The sequence below is a fragment of the Camelus ferus genome, chromosome 13, assembly GCF_009834535.1.
Source record: "Camelus ferus isolate YT-003-E chromosome 13, BCGSAC_Cfer_1.0, whole genome shotgun sequence".
Classification (NCBI taxonomy): Eukaryota; Metazoa; Chordata; class Mammalia; order Artiodactyla; family Camelidae; genus Camelus; species Camelus ferus.
In genome coordinates this window covers 38,729,687-38,749,571 of record NC_045708.1, presented here as the reverse complement: position 1 = coordinate 38,749,571, position 19,885 = coordinate 38,729,687, and the positions used below count along the sequence as shown (strand labels likewise).

At 45.6% G+C, this 19,885-nt stretch overlaps 1 protein-coding gene across 6 annotated transcripts in view; it reads left to right on the top strand.

Annotated features, from left to right (window-relative positions):
- Window positions 1–4,291: 4,291 nt before the first annotated feature.
- The window catches only part of GLIS1 (GLIS family zinc finger 1), a 210,960-nt gene continuing 195,366 nt past the window's right edge, over window positions 4,292–19,885 (top strand). For 4 of the 6 annotated variants that reach the window (XM_032494319.1, XM_032494318.1, XM_032494320.1 and 1 more), the window contains exons 1-2: window positions 4,292–4,394; window positions 5,403–5,709. In XM_032494319.1, the coding sequence (XP_032350210.1) occupies window positions 5,445–5,709 (265 nt within the window). In that variant the 5' untranslated portion in view covers window positions 4,292–4,394; window positions 5,403–5,444. Of the gene's footprint in view, window positions 4,410–5,102; window positions 5,249–5,402; window positions 5,710–19,885 lie in introns of those variants that run through there. The other 2 variants (XM_032494317.1, XM_032494316.1) reach the window with 2 other exon arrangements.

Genomic DNA, 19,885 nt, shown 5'->3' with positions numbered 1-19,885 from the left:
TGTGGTTTTCAGCATATAGATTCTGCACATGTTTTGTTAGATTAATATCTAAGTATATAATTTTTCAGTGCTATTTTAAATGACATTTAAAAACTTCATTTCTAATTGTTTATTGCTAGTATATATAAATACAATGGATTTTTTTAAATTAAAGTATATCTTGCAATCTCAATAAACTCATTTATTAGTTCTAGGAGCTTTTTTATTTTAGTAGATTCCATGAAATTTTCTGCATAGATGATCATGTTGCCTGTCAACAGTTTTATTTTTTCCTTTCCAGCTTGTACACCTTTCTATTTATTTTTTCTTGCCTTACTGCATTTGCTGGGACTTCTAGTACAGTGTTGAATAGGAATACTGAAGTTAGATACCCTTACCATGTTCTTGATCTTAGAGGGAAAGCATTCAGGCTCTGTATATGTGTGATGTTAGCTGTAGGTTTTGTTCTGTTGTTTTTGTTGATGCCCTTACCTAGTTAAGGAAGTTTTTTTTTCCTATTCCTAGTTTAAGTGGTTTTTATTCTCTAATCATATGTGAGTTTTTATGTAAAACATCCTCACTGGCCCTTTGTGACTGTGTTTCACATTGGGATTCTCCAGGGTTTGTTTTATTTGGTTTTTAAAAGAGCATCTTCAAGTTATAAGACAAATTCTAGAAATGGTAGGAGAAGTAAGTTGGGTATTTCATTAATCATCATCATCATCACTTTTCATTTTCTGGTTGATTTTATCTTTTTCCACCTTCTCATTGAGTCTCCACGGAAGCTCTGGTGGGCCAGGTGTTTTCACCTTTATTTGACAGGTGTAGTATCAAGAACCTGGGATGGTGACCTCTCATGTCCCTCAGCTTGATCGTGCTAGAGCTACAACCATTGTAGAAGCCCTTGTGGACTGCCCCTAACGAAAGTCCTGAAATGCATGAAGAAAGCCCAGGCTTTAAATTCCGGTGGGCAATTTTTTAATTTCAATTCAATTAAAATTTTTAATTTCAGTGAAATTCATATAACATAAATTAGCCATATAAAAGTGAACAATTCAGTGGCATTTAGTACATTCACAATGTAGTTAGTAAACCACCACTTCTACCCAGTTTCAACATTTCTTCATTACCTCAGAAGGAAATATATACCCATACCCATTAAGCAGATACTCTGCATTGGTCCCGCCCCCCAACCCCTGTCAACCACTAATCTGCTTTCTGTCTCTATGGATTTTCCTATTCTGGATATTTCACATATGTGGAACCATCCAATAAGTGACCTTTTATGTCTGGCTTCCTTCACTTAGCATAATGTTATTGAGGTTTATCCACATTGTAGCATTTTTCAGTACTTCATTTCTTGTTTTATGAATATATATATTCACAATGTGTTTATACACTCATCCATTGATGAATATTGGATTGTTTCTACAACAGTGTTTTTTTTGGGTGTATATCTAGAAGTAGAATTGCTGGATCATATGGTAATTCCATGTTTAACTTTTTTTGAAGAATTGTCAAACTGTTTTCCACAATGGCCGAACCATTTTACATTCCCACCAGCAATGTATGAGGGTTCCACTTTCTCTACATCTTTGCCAACACTTGTTATTTCTGTTATTTTTGTTTTTAATTTTTAAATTGTAGACATCCTAATTAGTATGAAGTGACATCTCACTGTGGTTCTGATTTGCATTCCCTAGTGACTAATAATGTTGAGCATCTTTTCATGTATGTACTTGTTGGCCATTTGTATTTGTATATCTTCTTTGCTGAGGTATCTATTCAAGCCCTTTGCCCATTTTTTGGATTGGGTTTTTCGTTGTTGTTGAATTGTAAGAGTTCTTTATATATTCTAGATACTAGAGTCTTCTCAGTTGTATGATTTGCAAATATTTTTCTCCCATTCTATAGGTTGTCTTTTCACTATCCTCATAATGTCCTTTGATGCACAAAAGGTTTTAATTTTGATGAAGTCCAATTTAATTTTTCTTTTGATGCTTGTGTTTTTGGTGTCACATCTAAGAATCCATTGCCAAATCCAAGGTCACAAAGATTACCCCTATGTTTTCTTCTAAATGTTTTATGGTTTCAGCTCCTATATTAGGATATTGATCCATTTTGAGCCGCTTTTTGTATATGGTTTGAGATAGGGGTCCAACTTTATTCTTTTGCATGTAGATATCCAGTTGTCATAGCACCATTTGTTGAAGAGACTATTCTTTCCTCAGTGAGTGGTTTTGGTGCTCATATCAAAAATCAGTTGGCTGTAGATATATGGGAGGCAGCACTTTTGATTGTGAGAACTTTGGTAACTCACTTACTTTTGAGCTTTTATTCTCTCACCTATAAAATGGGAAGGATAACCTCTTTTTCTCAGAGTTGTCAGGATTAAATGAAATTACCTATGGAGACTGTCAGCCATAGTACACGGCACCTAGTCAGTTCACCAGTGAATGTTAATTCTTCTTTTGCAGCAAGAAATGGAGGTAGGGGAAGCAGTGAAACAGCCATTACCTCTATTCCTTCTCCTTCCTCATGTCTCCAGGACACAGGAGACCCTAAACTTCGAGATGTCTATTTTTGGCTCAAGCATTTGCTAAATATATGCTTATACCCCTACAGAAGAGTGAGGGGATGAGGGAGGATCACTTGGTGGTGCACTGGACGGGTTGGTGAGCTACTCCTACTCTTTTTTACCTCTTACCCTCCTGCCATAAAAGCAGCAGTAATCTCCAGTCCAAACCCCTGGATGGAGGCAAGACCCTTGTGATGCCCTATGCAGCCCATTGCCCTTGGCCTGTGTGTAATGGGTGGGGTTGGCTGACATCCTGTACCTATTAGGGGCATGATGGCTGGTATAGGAAGAAGAGCACTGGACTGGGAGTCAGGAAGCCTGGATTCCAGGGCCGGCTCTGCCACTGTGGGCCAGTCACATCCTCTCACCTCTGAACGTAGGGGTGGGTCTAACTAAATCTCCAGGTCCTTCTCACCATGATGGCTCTCTAACTGGAAGATGCTATATTTAATCAATGATAGGAAATCAGATTTTAGGATTCTGTAATTCTAAAATCCTGGTTTTCCAAGAATCCGAGGATGCTGCTTGAGGTCTCTTACCCTGTGTTGTGAGACCTTGCCTACTGTGTAGTAGGGAGGGGCTCCACATACATTTTTCAATTAGAGACCAAGGTCAAAGAGACCAGACCCCTCTCTACAGACTGGGGAGCCAGGCAGGGCCCTCGGAGTGGGCCCAGTTCACCAGCCAACAGTGTAGAGTGGCGCAGGCCAACACGAAATGCAGGGACCATCTTAAGGGCCTGGCTGGGGCCTCCAATAGCCTTGGAAGATAGGCCTGGCCTGGGTGAATAGCCCCATTTTACACTGGAGTAAACTGAGGCTCATGGAAGGAAACTGAGCTACCGTTTCCAGTCTCCCAGAAGTCTTGTTCTTCGTCCATTGGGCAGAGCTCGCTGGGACACTGCTGTCTGTGAGGGGAGCTCAGAATACAGGGGAACAGGATCCAGACCCTGGAGGAACTTGGAGGAGTGGGTCTCAGCCCCCAGGGCTGTAGGGATCTTGTGGGAGGTAGCGAAAAATTGGGGTGTTGGGACCCTAACCCCAGACAGATTCACAGATTCAATTGGATTATTTTTTAGTTGCGATCCAAGTATCTATTTTTGTTTGTCTTTTAACTTAGGAATGAGACCCTCTAGCCTGGTTTCTTTTCGGTGAAAAACACTGCAAAAACATAAGAAAAGTGATTCGAAAGCTCTGGGTTCGGGGCCCAACTTCGCTGCAGACCGCTGTGAAATGTGTGGGAGCTCCGGAGTGAGCGGGTTGGATTCTGCAGGAAAATTTGAAAGCACTTTCACATCCACTGCCTCCACGTTAGCAGGATTGTCTGGTCCCATCTGACGGGGAGAAAACTGAACCTGACAGAGGAAGGGTCCTACCTCAGCCACTGGTAAAGGCCACTGGGAAAGAAGAGCCAGGTTGGGGTCGGCTCTCCTGACACCCAGTGGGCTCCGCTACCCTGGCCGGCCCAGCCCCGGAGACCGTGCCCAGGCTCTCCCGCCCGCGGCAGCCGCCCCGCCATGATCGGCAGCCGCGGAGGGGGACCGGGCAGCACGGAGCACCGCCGGCTGCCACCGGCCGCCGCCTGTCAAACCCTCAGCCCAGCCTAGCGCCCGGCTGGCCCCGACCCCAAGGCGCGGAGGCCCCTCCCTCGCGCCGCGATTGGCCTCGGCGGGGCGGCCGCAGCGAGCCAGTGGCTGGAGCGGCTGTCAGGTAGGCCTCGGCCCCGCCCCCGCCCCGGGGTGCCGCCCCGCTGGACGCGGCGGCTGTGGGGGCTGCGGCGCCAGTGGAGGCGCGCGGAGCCTTGCGCCCCGCGAGCGAGTTGCAGCGGTCCGAACGAGGTGAGCCGGGGAGAGGTGAGATGGGGTTCGGCCGGCAGCCGGGAAGGGGGCGGTCGCCCGGCCCGACATCCGAGGCTGGTGTCCCAGGGACGTTGTAATTGAGGAGTTTTGGGATGGTGCGGGCAACGCGAGGGGAAAAGAGAGACTGGGGGCCCGGGGCCCTTTTCCAGGAGGGGTGATGGAAGGCCCGAGGCTCTGTGGAGGGCACCCAGCGCGCGCGCATGTGGAGTATGAGACTGCGGCTGTTAGTGTTGCTGAGAGTCTGAGCGGGTGAATGAGGGTAGTATGTGTGACACGCCGTGTCCCCAAGTGTGCATTTGCAGCGTGCGTGGTGTGCGTGGAAGCTGACGTGCATGGGCTACTGACTTTGTGCGAGTTTGCACGCGCGATTGGTTCATTTTCTCAACTGCGCGTGGGAGTGTGCGTGTCTTAGTGCCTGTAATGGGTTGGAGTCGCACGAGTGAGCGTCCATCCTCCGACTCCCACTTTCAGGGCTTGGGGGGTGGGGGGTGGGGAATCAAAGAGGGTCTGCGCCCTGGCCCGTGTGTGCGCAGTCCGCGGTCCCTGTGCGCAACTGGTTCTCACAGCGCCCACGAGGTGAGGCGTGCAGCCCGTGACCCGACCGGAGCAGTCTCTGCGGCTTCGCCAGAGCCCTGCCCGAGGAATCTCTGGTTGCTGCACTCTCCGTCTCTCACTGGGTGACGCGCACAGGCGCTCTCTCTTCTCGGGGCCTCAGTTTCCCCATTCGTCCAAAGAGGGCGGTGGAGGCTGATTGGGTGGCCGAGTCTTCCACAAGCCAGGGAAAGACGTGCCAGCCGCTCCTGCGCCCTGGAAGGGGCTTTTACGTGGATCAGGTAGGTTTCTCAGGTTAGGGGAGTGTGGTGGCGCTAACCCGTTTTAGAGACGACGAGTAAACCGAGGATGGTGACCTGCTCAAATCTCGGCCCCGGGACTAGAAGGGGACCGCTCCGCTCGTTCTGACGCGCTTGTGCTTTCTCCCCTCCCCAGGAACCCTGAGCGACCTCCAACGGTGCGCCCCGCCCCGGCGCCATGCACTGCGAGGTGGCCGAGGCGCACTCAGACAAGAGGCCAAAGGAGGCCCCCGGCGCTCCTGGTCCCATCCGGGGGCCCGCTGGCCTTGGCCCGCACATGGCCTTCAGGGTCACCGTGAGCGGCGGGGGGTGCGGGGATGGAGGTCCGCGTGACTTGCTGCCCCGGCCTCCCGCGCCACCGCGCGCCCACGACCTCCTTCGGCCCCGGAGCCCCCGAGACTACGGTCCGTCCAAGGCCTCCGCCGCCGCCGCCGCCGGGAAGGGTAAGTCTGCCCCCGCCAACGTGCCTGGCGGCGTGTGTGGAGGGACTCGAGCTGCCTGACGTTTCCATCGCAGGCCTTTGTCAGAATCCTCCCAGGAACTTGGTAGAACTTTGTCCTGAGTTCATCAGTTTCTCTCTAGTTGTTTGCGACTCGCTGGTCATTCTGAAACCATGACTGTTAAGGAAGCATCTAATTTAAACTCAGTAAGCCTATTTTAGGGGAGATGTGTGTATAGAAAGCTCAGATTACATAATTTTGCTTCTGTATGTTTCTGATAAAAGTTGTGTGAAACTTGTCAAAATCCTATTATAAATTAGGGTGAGTAGCAACTCGAGTATGTCTATCTCTGAGCCTACAAAAGGCATACTTTGAAGTATTCCAGTCTCCCTCAGTAACAAAAACCAGAAGACTTCAGCAAGACCCTCCCCTCTTGGGACCTCAGTTTCCCCATCTGTCAAGTAAGGAATTAATTATACCAGATGATTTCTGGATTCCTGATGGAACGTTTTATGAATCTATAATCTAGCCTGAGTCAAGTCCTGACTTTAACAATGGCTGTTCTGTACTTGATGCTTCAGAAGGATAGTCTTTGGTCAAAAGTTGGTTTGCAGTACCCTTCCTCTATCCAGTGAGGCTCTTGGGTGTAAGGTACAGGCTGCAGTGTAATTAATGGGTCAAAGTCAGCTATGAGGCTGGATTCTCATGAACATGCTCTTCTCATCGCAGTTAATTATTATTGAGCCATTATTTATAAGTTTCACGCTGACAGATAATTAACCAGAAATTGGGGAAATTGTTGAAGTACTGTGTCGCCTTCTTTCTCCTGGGAGAAACTAAAGCTTTGGGATTTTATTATTTTAGTATTTGGGATCTCTTGGTTCTATTTCCAGCTGATTATTAAGGAGGACAAAATGTTTGTTTTATGGCTCTGTAAGCTTCACTGCTTTAGCATCAATTAGCTGCAGCAACTTAGAAAAGGTAGGGCGGCTTGCTTTTAGAGATGAGAACTCCTTCTGGGGGAGGGGGAGGAACAACTCCTCAATTCAAAGACTGGTCAAATGAAATAAATGCAGTTTTTTTTCTTTTTAATGAAAACACCTGACTTTGTAGGAGAGCATTGTCTAGTTGTTTTAAATGTCAGTCTCTTGTCCAAGAGGTAGAGGTTTTCTTTTTAAAGGACAGATATAGAAAAAATGCCTTTAGAGTATTATTGCTGGAACACACACGCAAGGTTCTCATTTACTAGGGAGAGAGGATGGCTGTGCAGTAAGACATGAATAATATTTGCTGCCCTGAGCTCCCTCGCTTGCCCCCCTCCATAAACAATTCTCCCTTAAACAGATACCCTCCTGAAACATTTTCTATTTAAAAAAAATAGCTGTCAACTGAAGATCCAGTTCTCTGCAGACCTAGTGAATGACTTTGCCAAACACAGCCTTTGTTCCAAGCGGTGGTTAGAGACTTTTCATCTAGATTGCTCTGTGTACCACCTTCCTACTTCCATTCCCCCAGATCCCAATTATTTTTATCCATAAACACCCAATGTCTGAAATATGAGGTCTTTCAATCAGGATTGTATTTGGAAAGGGCAGAGGAGGATAAAAGAATGGGAGGAAGCACCTCTTTCTTTGTGCCTTAAGATGGTTGTACTGACTAAGCTTTTTGTAAGAGGCTTCTAACTTTTCTTCACAGCCTCCAATGTGGCTGTTGGGGTAGGATTTGTCACACCCATTTAAAAGATGAGGAAACTGAAGCCTGCTGGGTGTGGGTCTCTGGCCAGCCCATTGCTGATGGACCTGGGCTCTGTCCCTCTAGGCAAATTCTTCCCCACAGTCAGGCCCCCCAGTGGTCTGAGACAAAACCAGAGCTGGGCAGCCTTCTTAAAAAGGCCATAAAGGAAACCTTCTTACTTCCCCTATTCCCACCCAAATATTTCCTAGACTTTGTAACCCTTTGAATGTTTGGTGTCTAGCTTAAGTCTCAGGCTTATTGGAAACAGACAGATAAGAAAACCAATTGAAAAATATTTATTAACTGTGCTGGAAATTGCAAGACTCTGCCACCTAGGATCTGTGGGACCTGAGGAAATTTATTTCACTCTTTGAGCCTTAGTTTCCTCATTTGTAAATCTACCGTGAGGCTTACTTGGAAAGACTGAGGAGAGAGTTAGCGTTGGAGTGTGAAAGGGCCGTGTCAGTGCCTGGTTATTTTGGGGATTACTTTTGTAATGTGTTTAACTTTATCAACCTCTGGTTTTTTATTTGCACGAGTGGTAATAATGCTTACCTCCCAAGGGAAAATGAAACTATTGTTGTAAGAATGCTTCATAAACGTGAAAGGTAGAAGGGGTCACTGCAGGGCACCATGTTAGGGTCAGTGATACTTGAGATAAAGAGCGTAGTGTGCGGAGGGAGAGAGATTTGATTTTTTTAAATGTTGACTTTAAGCACTTTAACTCTGGTGCACTAGCCAGGGGAAGCTGAGAGGAGCCAAGCTTCAGGTCTTTTGTGGCCACTGCTGCCCAGTGACCGGAGAGAAGACAATATTGCTTGGTTTGGAATCAGGTTTCAGGTGATCTGCCTTCTGCTTCGGGCAGACCCTAAGCCGAGGAAGGGAGTAAGCTCTTGAATCCAGCAGCGATCTGTAATGTTGGGGTCCTCTGTGTTTCCAGCTCTAGAATTAGGAGGCACTGGGAACGGTGCAACGTCATGGACTAACGTTGTCATCATTTACAATAAGAATCACAATCTGTTTATGGCAGAGTCCCGTTTATCTAGATTCCAAACAGCTAAAAAGGCCAAATTACCAGATGCTGCATTTTTTTCTTTCTTATTATTAAACACTCGATGTTCTGCTTTTGAAAGTCCTGACAAAGAAAGAAGGTAAACATCTGGGCTTGATGGAGCCGGTCAGCTTTGTGGCGATGTCCCAGTGATGCTCATCCTCTGTGCACAGTGCTTTGCAGTTTTCAGTGTGTGTCCCCGCACATTCCCTCATCTGCCCCCACTCCAGCTGAGCTCTGCCTACCTTGTGAGCTGTTCTGAGGGGACAGATGGAGAAGCGCTTTGCAGTCTGTAAATTACCGGGCAGCTACTGGCCCTTATTACTGTGATTCCCATTTTATAGATGAAGGCATTAAAGTTCAAGGATGTGCTCGAAGCTACAGACAGTAAGTTGCAGCTTCTAAGGCTTCCTGTTCCAAATTTTGATTCTGGGTCCACGACTTGTACTTTGAACCGTGTGTGTGTTGGCAGCTGAGAGCTGGAGTTCATGATGGTCTCCTGAACATTCTCAGAAAATCTAACATATTTTTGCTTTTAGTATTTCTTCTGTGTCAAATCTTCAACAGTTGGTCACTAGCCTCTGTGCCATCGTTAGGAAACAGCTTAGTTTACCAGATGATTCCATTTGACCAGAATTGCTGCTTCCAGACCAAACCAGATAATGAGCTCACTATTTAATTCTCAGCGACTCACTGGGCCCTTTTCACCGTGTGCTGAGATGGGATACGTCCTGGCAATAAAAAGGAGGCTGATAATAATAACAAATTTGGACTCTGCCATCAGTAAACAACCGTCAACACGTGGCAATAAATGCTAAAAAGTAGTCAATCTTGCAACTTTTAAAAAAAGAAGCTAGCATATATATATTTTTTGCTTAAAAAGGAAAACAAAAAAGAAAGCTATTGTAGATTGTGTGTAGGGGCATTAGGGGCTGGTGGTGGTGGAGAGTAAGACAGGACGGTTTTGGTGACATTACCTGGTAGAGTTTCTTCATTTGAATCAGATGCCACCGTGATATTCTGGGGAGGCCTTGGAGGGCCTAGCGCATCCGTAATAGAAAGGTATGAGTTATTTTGAAAGCATCTACCCCCTCCGGCTCTAGTGGGCAATTTGCTTGCATTTCATCCATTTTAAAGTGCTGGTCCTGTGATCCGGAAATAATCAGATCCAAATTTTTTCAGTGCTTGAGGTTTCAAATAAGGGGGAGAAAAACCTGCTGGCCAAATGTCAGGCTCAGTGAGACAAAGAGAAGCATGTATGTGTGTGAGGACACAGATGAGATAGCAACATGTTGCGTCTACAGTTTTAAGAATTATGTATCTGACAAATCTTCTATAGACATGTAGTGGAAATATTATTCCCAAAGATTCCCTAACAGTCTTGTGTAGCTAGAACTTCTCTTCACTTCCTGCGTCCCAAGCTCTGTAGAAGCTGCTAAGACTTGGCGTGCAAAATGGAAAGGGACCATCGCATGACATCGTAGCTTCATGTAGGCTGAGTTGTTTGAGTCGCTTACCTGTCGTGCCCAGCTGGGCTGAGGTCTCAGGACTGTCTTAGCTGTGCAGTCATATGGATAAACTGTGTTGCTCTGTCTGTGATTAAAAAATATAGGTTACTTTATATGCCGTGGTTTTCCTTCATACTTCTGAAAAAAACAAAAACAAAAACTCTCCCCATCTTTGAGTTACTCATCTCCCTGTGCTACATTTGCGTGAGAAGCTAAGTGAGCCGGCACACTTATTTTTATAGTGCGTTAAAATCCCATTACGGGCATAAGTGCACAATGAATCATTTAAAAAAATATATTCTTTGTTCTGAATGTTCCATAATTATCATCATTTTCTTTGGTTTTATTTTGTGGAGTTTGGCCAGCATCCTAGAAAAGGGGAGAAACTAAAGTTTGAAATAGGGTTTTCAATCCTTCTTTTGGAAAGAATTAGAAAAAAAAAAACAACAACAACAAACAAATACCAACTTTATTTGTAAATTGACCAGCGACTGTCGCTAACATGGATTTTGCATAGAGAGGATCATTTCCCTTCCTTTTCTCAGTTTTTTCCTGCAAAAATAGTCCTTGTTTTGAAGCTGATGTGGAGATACAACCGTACCTTATGTATATGATGATTATTGAAAGTTAAATTATAATGAGTGGTTTGCTAATTTTTTTTCCTAATACAGATTTTAGTTGCATTTAGTTTGGACTTAGAGACTTGTGTTGTTTCTTTTAGTAGGGGGTAGTTTATTTTTGCAATTAAAGAAACAAAGACATTCGATTCAAGAGGGAGAAGAAATGAAACAAGTTCTGCCATGGGCTTTGAAAAATTCAACTGCAACATGCAGAAAGCCCAGCTGTAATACCAGGGCCAGGAAAAAAGAGCAAACTCCTGAAATATTTGTGCTGCTCGCCTTTCCTGTGCTAATGATTCTAGCAGTTTAAAAACGGACTTCTTGTTTATCAACAGCCGTTGCCCGAATTAATAGTTTACAATGAGGGGAAAAAAAAAAAAACGCTTTCAGCATTAGAAGCAAAGTCCGGGACTGATAGCTGAGTTACTGAGTTAAGGAAAGCAGAAAGGAGTGGGGAGTGAGTTTTGTGGCTGCTTTGGTCTCCTAAAGCCTTATTTATAACAAACTGAAAGAAAACAGAGGCCTGGGGTGGGGTGGGGTGGAGAAAATACCACCCTAACCCAGTGGTCTTTGAGTTTAAAGTCCCTTGAAGCATCTGTTTTCTTCTTTTCCCCGTCTTCCACTGAACTCCAAAGGGTTATTCCTTCAGAAGGTTTCCGGTGGATCGAGGAGGATTGTGTTAGCATTACGAGCTGTGTTTTAAAGTCAGCATTTGAGTCAGATGCGCTGAGAGGAGACCTTCAGTCCGCTCACTGAATAATGCATTTCCTGTATGGCCTGAATTTATTTGGTGGTTATGGTTGGGCCTGTCTGGAGCAAACACATGCGCCATTGTACAGCCTCAGTGCACGTTGGCCATGCCCTTGGATTTGAGTCTCGTTTTCCTCATCTGTAAAATGGGAAGCAGTTCGATGGGATGATGCATTGTCCCTTCTGCTTTGATGCTCCAGGATTCCACATGAACTCGGCTGGAATGGTTGGGAAGGATCTAGGGTATGGAAAGAGGTCAGTTTCTGGACTTGATCTCTCCTTGGAACTCTTGACCCCTGAAGCTGACCACAGAAGGAACCAGAAGAGGGAGGGAGGTCAGCTAACCTTTATCGAGCACCTACTCTTTGCTGCTCTATTGCCGTGATTGCATTTGATGCCCAATAACCCTCTGAGGAAGGAAGGTATTATTCTAATTTTACAGAGGGGGGAAATGAGACTTGGAAAGGTTAAGTGATATGTCCAAATAATGAGCTCGCTATTTAATTCACAGCAACTCACTGTATAGGTGGTAGGTTGTTGGGCCTGGAATTTGAACCTAGCTCTGTCTGACTGTAAAGCCTGTGCTTTAGACTGTCTTTAAAACCCAAGCAGTGGCAAGGGGTCACTGTGGCTGAAGAGTGTGCCCTGAACCATGGGGGAGGCAGCAGAAGGCCACAGGTTGGTCCAGACAACCAGTCCCCGGAGCAGCCTTCTGAGTCTCAGCTAACAGGCCAAAGTGTGATTTTTAAGGGGAGACTCTGTCTCTGTTAGGGCTCTGCCCATTACTCTGCTGCAGAAATTAGGGGGAAGGACACTGGTTCCCAGTTGTGAGATGGGGTCCTCGGGCAAGGCCTCTCTAGGACTATGGAGGGCCCCCCTAAAAGCAGCCCCTTCTCAGAAGCAGCGGCACCCCCTGCCCTGCCCTTCCACAGGTTACAGGTTCAAGTCCGTATTTGAGCCTCAGGCAGTTTGGGGGGATTCCTTGCCCAGTCTCCGGCTGCTGTCTCCTTTCCACAGCTTTTGAAGACATCTGTTTGAAGAGAATTCCTCATGATCCCACCATGCCTGGTGTGTAGAATGCATGCTTCACTGGGCATGATGGCTCAGGATCTATTAAATAATTATTTCTTATTAAATGCTTGGTGGGATGAAGAAAGCCTTGGGAGAGAGAACAGGCCAGGGATAAGAGCGGACTTGAGAGTTTGTGGGAAATGAATTTTTTGTGTCAAATGATGAATGAGCCATACAACCCCCTCTGGAAGGTTGTGTCTGTGGGCTTGCACGCGGGAGAATGTGCGTGAGTGTGCGCAGCCTCGAGGGATCATACTGCTTCTAAAGTTGAAATTGTAGGAGTCTTTATTGCCCAAGGCTTCTTTGCCTTTGGATATTGACACTGGGGCTGAAAGGGAGAGTAGGAATAAGTCTCAGGGATGGCCTGATTGCACGGTGGCCCAGCCTCTTCCTATTTGTGTCTTTTTAGCAACCAGATCACTTTTAGATATTGTTGTTTTTGTTTTTAAATAACAGGTTAGATGGCAAATAAGGCTTTAACAAGAAGCCAGGGAATATTTTAAACCCAACTTTAAAAATACAGATCCCACTTGCTGTTTTAAGCTCTCTGGAGGGCTGGAGATTGGGTTTATTTTGGAACGTTGCTGGACTATATGAATTACTTCTCTGAGGCTTGGGTATTTAATACCTAGTAGAAGTTTGTGTAAGAGTTGATGATGTATTTTGCCGACTTTCCAACCCTGTAAATAAATTACACGTGCCAGCAGAGGCTGCCAGGATCCACTGTGTCAATTGAAGCTTAATTTTTATCCCAAACCACTTAATACTTTTGTCCTAGCGAGAAAAGAAAGTTCCCGGGTTTCGCCCAGCAGCGGGCCCATTCCGAGACGTAGAAGGTTTCCCCGAGCTGGTGAATAGGCCTCTGTGGATTCACCGATCTTGACACAGTTTTCGGTGGTTAAGTAGCTTCAGCCCTCTCAAATCCAACCCTCAAGGCAGAGAATGATAATATAATTTTAAGTGTATCGTAAAAATGAAACTCAATCGCTTCCACTCCCCAAACCTGTCTCGCTCCCCTTCTCTCTGGAGAAAACAGCCGTAATTGTGTGTTTAATCTCAAGACCGCCTTTGCATTTTATCTTATTTGAGTGCAAAGCCCAGGTAATAACGTTGGCATTTCCAGTGCGAAACAAAATAGGGTTTCTAATTTGGAGACACTATTAAATATTTCATGCTTCAACCAAACTCAATTCTTTTTTCCTATAATAAGTTTAAATATTAATTCTCTGGAATGTCAGATGCCTAAAGCTAGGCATTTAGTGATCTGCAGTTTCAAGTATCTCGAAGAAGGTTTATGAAACAGGATATTTCACTGGGAGGGATGAGTAGTGTGTTTCAGAGATATCTGAATTCAAGGCAGCGTCTTCTGATTTACTTTTTAAAGGGAAAAGGTCATAAAATAAGTTGCTTTATGTGCTGAAGGATTAAGTGGCTTAGGCTGAAATAACAGCAGAGGCTTTACTGTTTTTCCCCCTGTTATATTTTAACAATGCTTTTTGGGGGAGGGGGTGGGACATTTTCCCGCCTGCTTGTCTCCTCCCCCATCCACCTCCCCCCCACCCCCACCAGATGGCTTTAATTCTAACCAAATCCCACGCTGAGGCCCAATGATTGATCAAACAGTCATTTGTACTTACGTAGCTCTCTTTGTGAGAATATCTCTGCATTGGAGCTTCTCGCTGGGCTAGGCTCATCCTTGGGCCTTCAGATGGTTGATTTCCAGCTGGAGAGGTGGGGGTATAGAGTGGGTTGAGGGCAAAAATCCCAGACCCAGAATCCAAAGAATTCCTTGTTTAAAACCTTTTTGTTACTTCCCATCCCTGACAGCAGAGGTAACCGAGTTTTCATAATACAAGGACAAAAATTTCTATCCCTTGTCCACATGATAGTGGTTATATTTGTAGTATCTGTTGGTGGAGAAGATACCTAGGGCTTTTCAGAGATCTTTAAAATAGATTTGTATTTTATCAACCACTCATATATCGTAGAGACATTGATTTGTTCTACAGACAATCTTTGGTACATGCTTTAAAGCTCTCTCCTGAAATTACAGCTTGGCTTGTAGATCGGCGACTGGTGGAAAAAATACGAGCCCCTTGATTTGGCATTCAAGGCATCGTGGCCGGTCCAGTTCCATCTCTTCTGGGTGCCTGTTTGCTTGTCCTTTAACAGTGCAGGACTTCTCCGTATGCGGCTTCAGACCTGGAATTTTCTCTTTACTTGTCCTTCTGTCATTACACACTCTGAGCTTCTTTTTATTCAATTTTGTGCCTCCTTAAATCATTTTTGGAATGTAAAATAGTTAATACTCAAATATTCATCTTCGTACCCTTGCATCCAGTACCAGATCTGGCACAATGTATGTATCTGAGAAGCATATAGGGTGCTAATTGAGGCCGTAGGCATGGTACTGGACCACTAGGTTTGAATTCTGGTTCTGGGTACTAACTTGGGGATCTTGGGCAAGTTATTAGGTTCTTTGGGCCTCCATATTCTTATCTTTAAAATGGGGATAATAATAGTAATGGTCTCAAAAGGCTGTTACAGGGATGAAATGAGTTAATATACGTGTAAGTGCTTAAATATAGAGATTGGCACATGGTAAGATGCTCAGTTAAAGTTGAGATTATTATTGTCATTGCTACCATGTAAATGTTTGGTAAACAGAACCTCTTCGAAGGGCCTTCCTCCTCTTCCTTTTCACCAACCTGACTCCTACTTATTCTTAAGACCCAGCTCAGGTGCCACCTCTTCCGGTTATGCTAGAGCTCTGGCACCCACAACCCTTATCCTTTTGCTGTAGCACAGGTCACACTCTGACAATTTTCCGTTTACTTATGTGTCCTTGAGGGTGGGGCAGTGTCTCATTATTTCTGCACCCCATGTGCCTAGCTCAGGGCCTGGCTCAAAGTGGGTGTCAAGGAAGGTTGAGAATGGAGTCCAACCCAGTTTCTACCCTCTAGGAGCTTGTAGTCTGGAAGGGAGAAGCTGAGTTTTAGGTCTTTGTTTTTCTTACAAGATGGAACCCACAGTAAGCTCTCAGCACATGTGGGACTCCAGTAAATGCACAAGGAGTTCTCACGTGCAGAGCCCTTTTCTCTTTCCCACACCATCTTGGGACTCTTCACAACATGGTCTGCCCTGCTCTGACTTGACATTGGGCAAGCCTTCTCACCTCTCTGGGCCTCCCATTCCTCTCCTTTTTGGGAGGAATCGGCTTCATTTATCACAGACCTTTCTTGGCCGCTGCCAGGCAATGGGCCAGATGGAGGAGCTGGTGGCCTGATGGCTGTCCTGGAACCACTGGCCCAGATCGTGGGAACTCTTAGTGACACACCTGCCCTCCCTTCTAGGCAAAGTCCTAGCTGCTTTAATGTGTCATCTTGTGGTTTAAAGAGCAGATATTGGTGGTTACAACATATCTGACCCAGATTTCTTGTTTGAGATTCGCAAATGTTAACCACTATATATAAAAATAGATAAAAAACAAATTTCTTCTGTATGGCACAGAGAACTATATTCAATAGTTTGTCATACCTTTAATGAAAAAGAATATGAAAATGAATATATGTATGTATATGCATGACTGAGACATTATGCTGTACACCAGAAATTGACACATTATAACTGATTATACTTCAATTAAAAAAAAAAGAAAAAGAACCACCTTGGAAATGAGAGCCAGGAGCCCGCTCTTGACATCCCTGCTGGGGTAGAGATTGGTGTATACACCCCAGATCTCCATTCCAGGATAGGCTTAGATAGGCCCCTGGGGGGATTTTGTTGACTTCCTGGCCCCTCTCTGGGTACCTTTGTGGTTTGAGTTTTGTAAACTGTAATGCTCTGCCCAAATCATTATTATTTGTTCAATCCCCTTATGAACCGATGGGAAGACTAAGAGTCAGAGAGGCCATGTTGCTTGTGCAAAAGTGGCTTTTGGAGTCAGAACTGGGTTCAGATCCTGACTATACGATTTGCTGGACCTTGGGAAAGTTTATTGGACTCTGAGCTCCAGTTCTCCTCATTTGTAAAATGAAGACAACGCCTATCTCATGGAATTGATGTGGGGATTCAGGTGAAAAGTCTCTCAAGCACCTAGCTCTGGGGCTGGCACATAGTAGGTATGTGACAAGGTGAGCTGTTGTTACTGCTCTTCCCGAGTGACAGAGCTGGGCCTAGGTCCCCAAGCCTGACTTGGTCTGATGCTGTTTCTCCCCTCCACTGCAGTACCCCATCCCCTTACCTCTGGTGTTTTGTTTTGTTTTGTTTTGTTTTCTTCTTTTTTCTTTTTCTGGAGAAATTAAAGAATAAGGACTTTGGGGAGTAGGGGTAGGGTATATATAACTCAGTGATAGAGTGTGTGCTTAGCATGCACGAGGTCCTGGATTCAATCCCCCGTACCTTCATTAAAAAAATAAACGAGTAAACCTAATTACTTTCCTCCAAAAAAGAATAAGGAATTTGGAGTTATAGAGAGTGGGTCATAATCCCAGCACTGGAGGACACAGGTCTGAGTGGCTGGTATCATGGCTTCACTGAGGGTTGGGGGAAGATTAGGAGCTGTCTACCTCCCTTGCTCAGGTGGGTGTGGGCTGCTTCAGTGCAACTCTGACAGGTCCTGGGGTCAGTCCGACACACTCACCTGTGGTGGCTCTGGTGTCTGGCAGGAGGGAGGTGTTTATGGGGTGGGTCAGGAAGCTCAGACCTCCCTCCCCCATCCCTGGGTTACTGGGTTGGAAGTTGCATTCAGACTCTACTATCCAGCTGAATTACGTGGATTCTACTTCCTCATCTCCCGATGCCATTCCTGTTCTGTTCCTACGTCCCCGTGCTTGCAGGTCTCTGCGGCACTGTGATGACTGCCATTTGTTGAGCCCTGCTATGAGCAGAAGCCATTCATTTCTTAGGAGATGAGTGTCATCATCCCCACTTTACAGATGAGAAAAACTGAGACCCACAGAGGCTAAATGACCTGCTTAAGGTTCTAGAGCTGGTACGTGGCAGCTGGAGGCCTGACTCCAAGACCCTACCCTTTCTCACACCTTGCCACCTCTCTGGGGCTTCCTCAGGTCCTCTCGAACTCTTCCTGTTGGCCTTGGGTCCAATCTTCCCCATTCGTCATGGTCAAGAAACTGCCTCCTCCAACCATTTCCCTCCTTCATCTTCCACTGCCTTTTGTCACTTTTCTCCCATTGAACAGTCAGGTATTATAGATGCTCCCTTCCCGATGAAACTGTGGGCTCCTTGGAGCAGGGTCTATAATGAACACTTTTCTGATTTGCAGAGGGAGTGTGGGAAGACCAGGGAAGAGAATGAACGCAGGACCCCAGCAGAATTAATCTGTCCTTCTGCAGTCAAGGTGTGGCCTCCTGCTGAGTTCCTCATGCATATTTTTAGGACAGCAACCCAAAGTGGCTTTCCATGTCCCAGCCTTGGACAGTGATCTCTGCCCGGTCAGTTGTCAGGAGCATATGGGATGGCATGTGGCGGAGTATCCTGAAAACGGAAGGGCTGCATCTGGGTTTGGTTGTTGATTGGTTCATTCATCAATATGTGTTGAATGGCTACTGTGTCCCAGGAATTGGGTTGAGCCCTGGGACACTGTGGTGGGCAAAGAGACAGAGCCCTCCCCTGCATGGAGTTCGCAGTCAGCGAGGAGGGAGGGGCAGGGGGGGGCAGTGGGTGAGTGTCTGCAGTTTCCCTCCCAGCCTGGCTGGGCCCCCAGACCTCACTTCACCACCTCATCACCTGGCTCACTGTCCTAAGCAGACTCCTAAACTCCAGCCAGTCTGAACGTTGTGACCTTGGACAATCTCATGGAGCCTTGGTTTGCCAGCTTGTAAAATGGAAATATGTAGCTTCTCTAGCAAGGCTAGGGTGAGAATCAGTGAGGTCCGGGGGCAGGGAATGTGGTAGTGCTGACTGCTGGGCCTCTGAGGTCGGGCAGGAACACAGGTGTGTAGCGCATCCTTCTTCAGGGCACAGTTTGGGGAGCCCATGCAGGTTACACAGCCTGGGCTTGGGGACACTTTTGCCAGCCCTTTTCCTGAACCTTTTGTCAATTCCCGCTTGTCTAAGCTTTCCTCTTGGGAGGGAAAACCCTCTCTCCCTGTCTCTGGCAATAAAAAGTCCAGAGTTTTTGTTTTGCAACATCTTTGGAGTCTCTCCTGTGCCAGCCCCACACCTGTCCCTTTTCACTTACCCCAGTCTTTCATTCTCTCAATGGCTCTGGCTGCTGTACACTCAGAATACAGCAGATCTCTTTGCAAGGGAGTGATGGAGACAGGTAAATTCCCATTGTGTGATATTGGCCAAATAGGTGGGGGCTCAGGGACTGCTAGAGGCCCTCCTCCTCTTCCTCCTCCCCCTCATTTTCAATATCTGGCAGTGGTCATCTGTCAAGCACTGCAAGACTCTAGATCAACTTTTTTTTTTTTTAATGGATCATCTTGTGTAATCTTACAGTTACCCTGTGATGTAAGTGTTCTTATTGGAAGAACTTACAGCTATGTAAATTTAAATTAATTACAATACAGTAAAATAAAAAAATGAGCTCCTCCATCTACTAGCCACATTTCAGTGCTCAGTAGACCCATGAGACTAGTGATTACCATATTGGGCAGCAAATATAGAACATTTCCATTACCACACAAAATTCGATTGGACAGTGCTAGTCTAGAATACCATTCCTTAATTTATTCATTTGTTTGGCAAACGTTTCCTGGAGCCCTATTGTAGGCCAGGCTCTCTATTAGGCCCTGGAGAAGCAGGCTTAATGCAAGCTTGGCCTCTGCTTTGGGGAACATACTGTCGAGAGGGCAGCAGATGGACATACCAGCTTGGAGGTGGGGCCAGCACGCTGGTTACCAGTTCTGGCTTCTGCTGGGGATGCAGAGAGCTCACAAGCTAGGCTTCCTGGAAAGGGGGCCTTTGAATGGCCAGATCCTAATGGGTGTGTTGTGCTGATTCTCCCAGCAAGCAGCCCAGAGAGGGCAGATGGTTCATGCGGGCACATCTCTGCAGCTGGAATCACGCTCAGAGCTTTACAGATGGGATCCTGCATAGCCGCTTAGACACGATGGGTTCCTGACTTTCTCCAAATTACTTGATCTTATTCCTAATCCTTCTTTGGTAAGTGGCTGACCCTTTAAAGATCGTTTAATTTAATAACCTTTATTTTTCCTGCTGATGTCAGTCGTATATACTTACTGTAGAAAATTTGGGAACTATAAAAGCCTTTAAAGATGGAAATAATATTTGCTCATAATCTCACCCCCAGCAATGACTACCACTTACATTTTAGTATATTTTCAGTCTTTTTTCTATGCTTATCTGTAGATTAATATTTTTTGTTATCATTAAGATCATAATGAAGTCTGTGTACATATTTTTAAACTTACCATTCTAACATAATAAACCTTTCCATGCTGTTAAAATTCTCTATA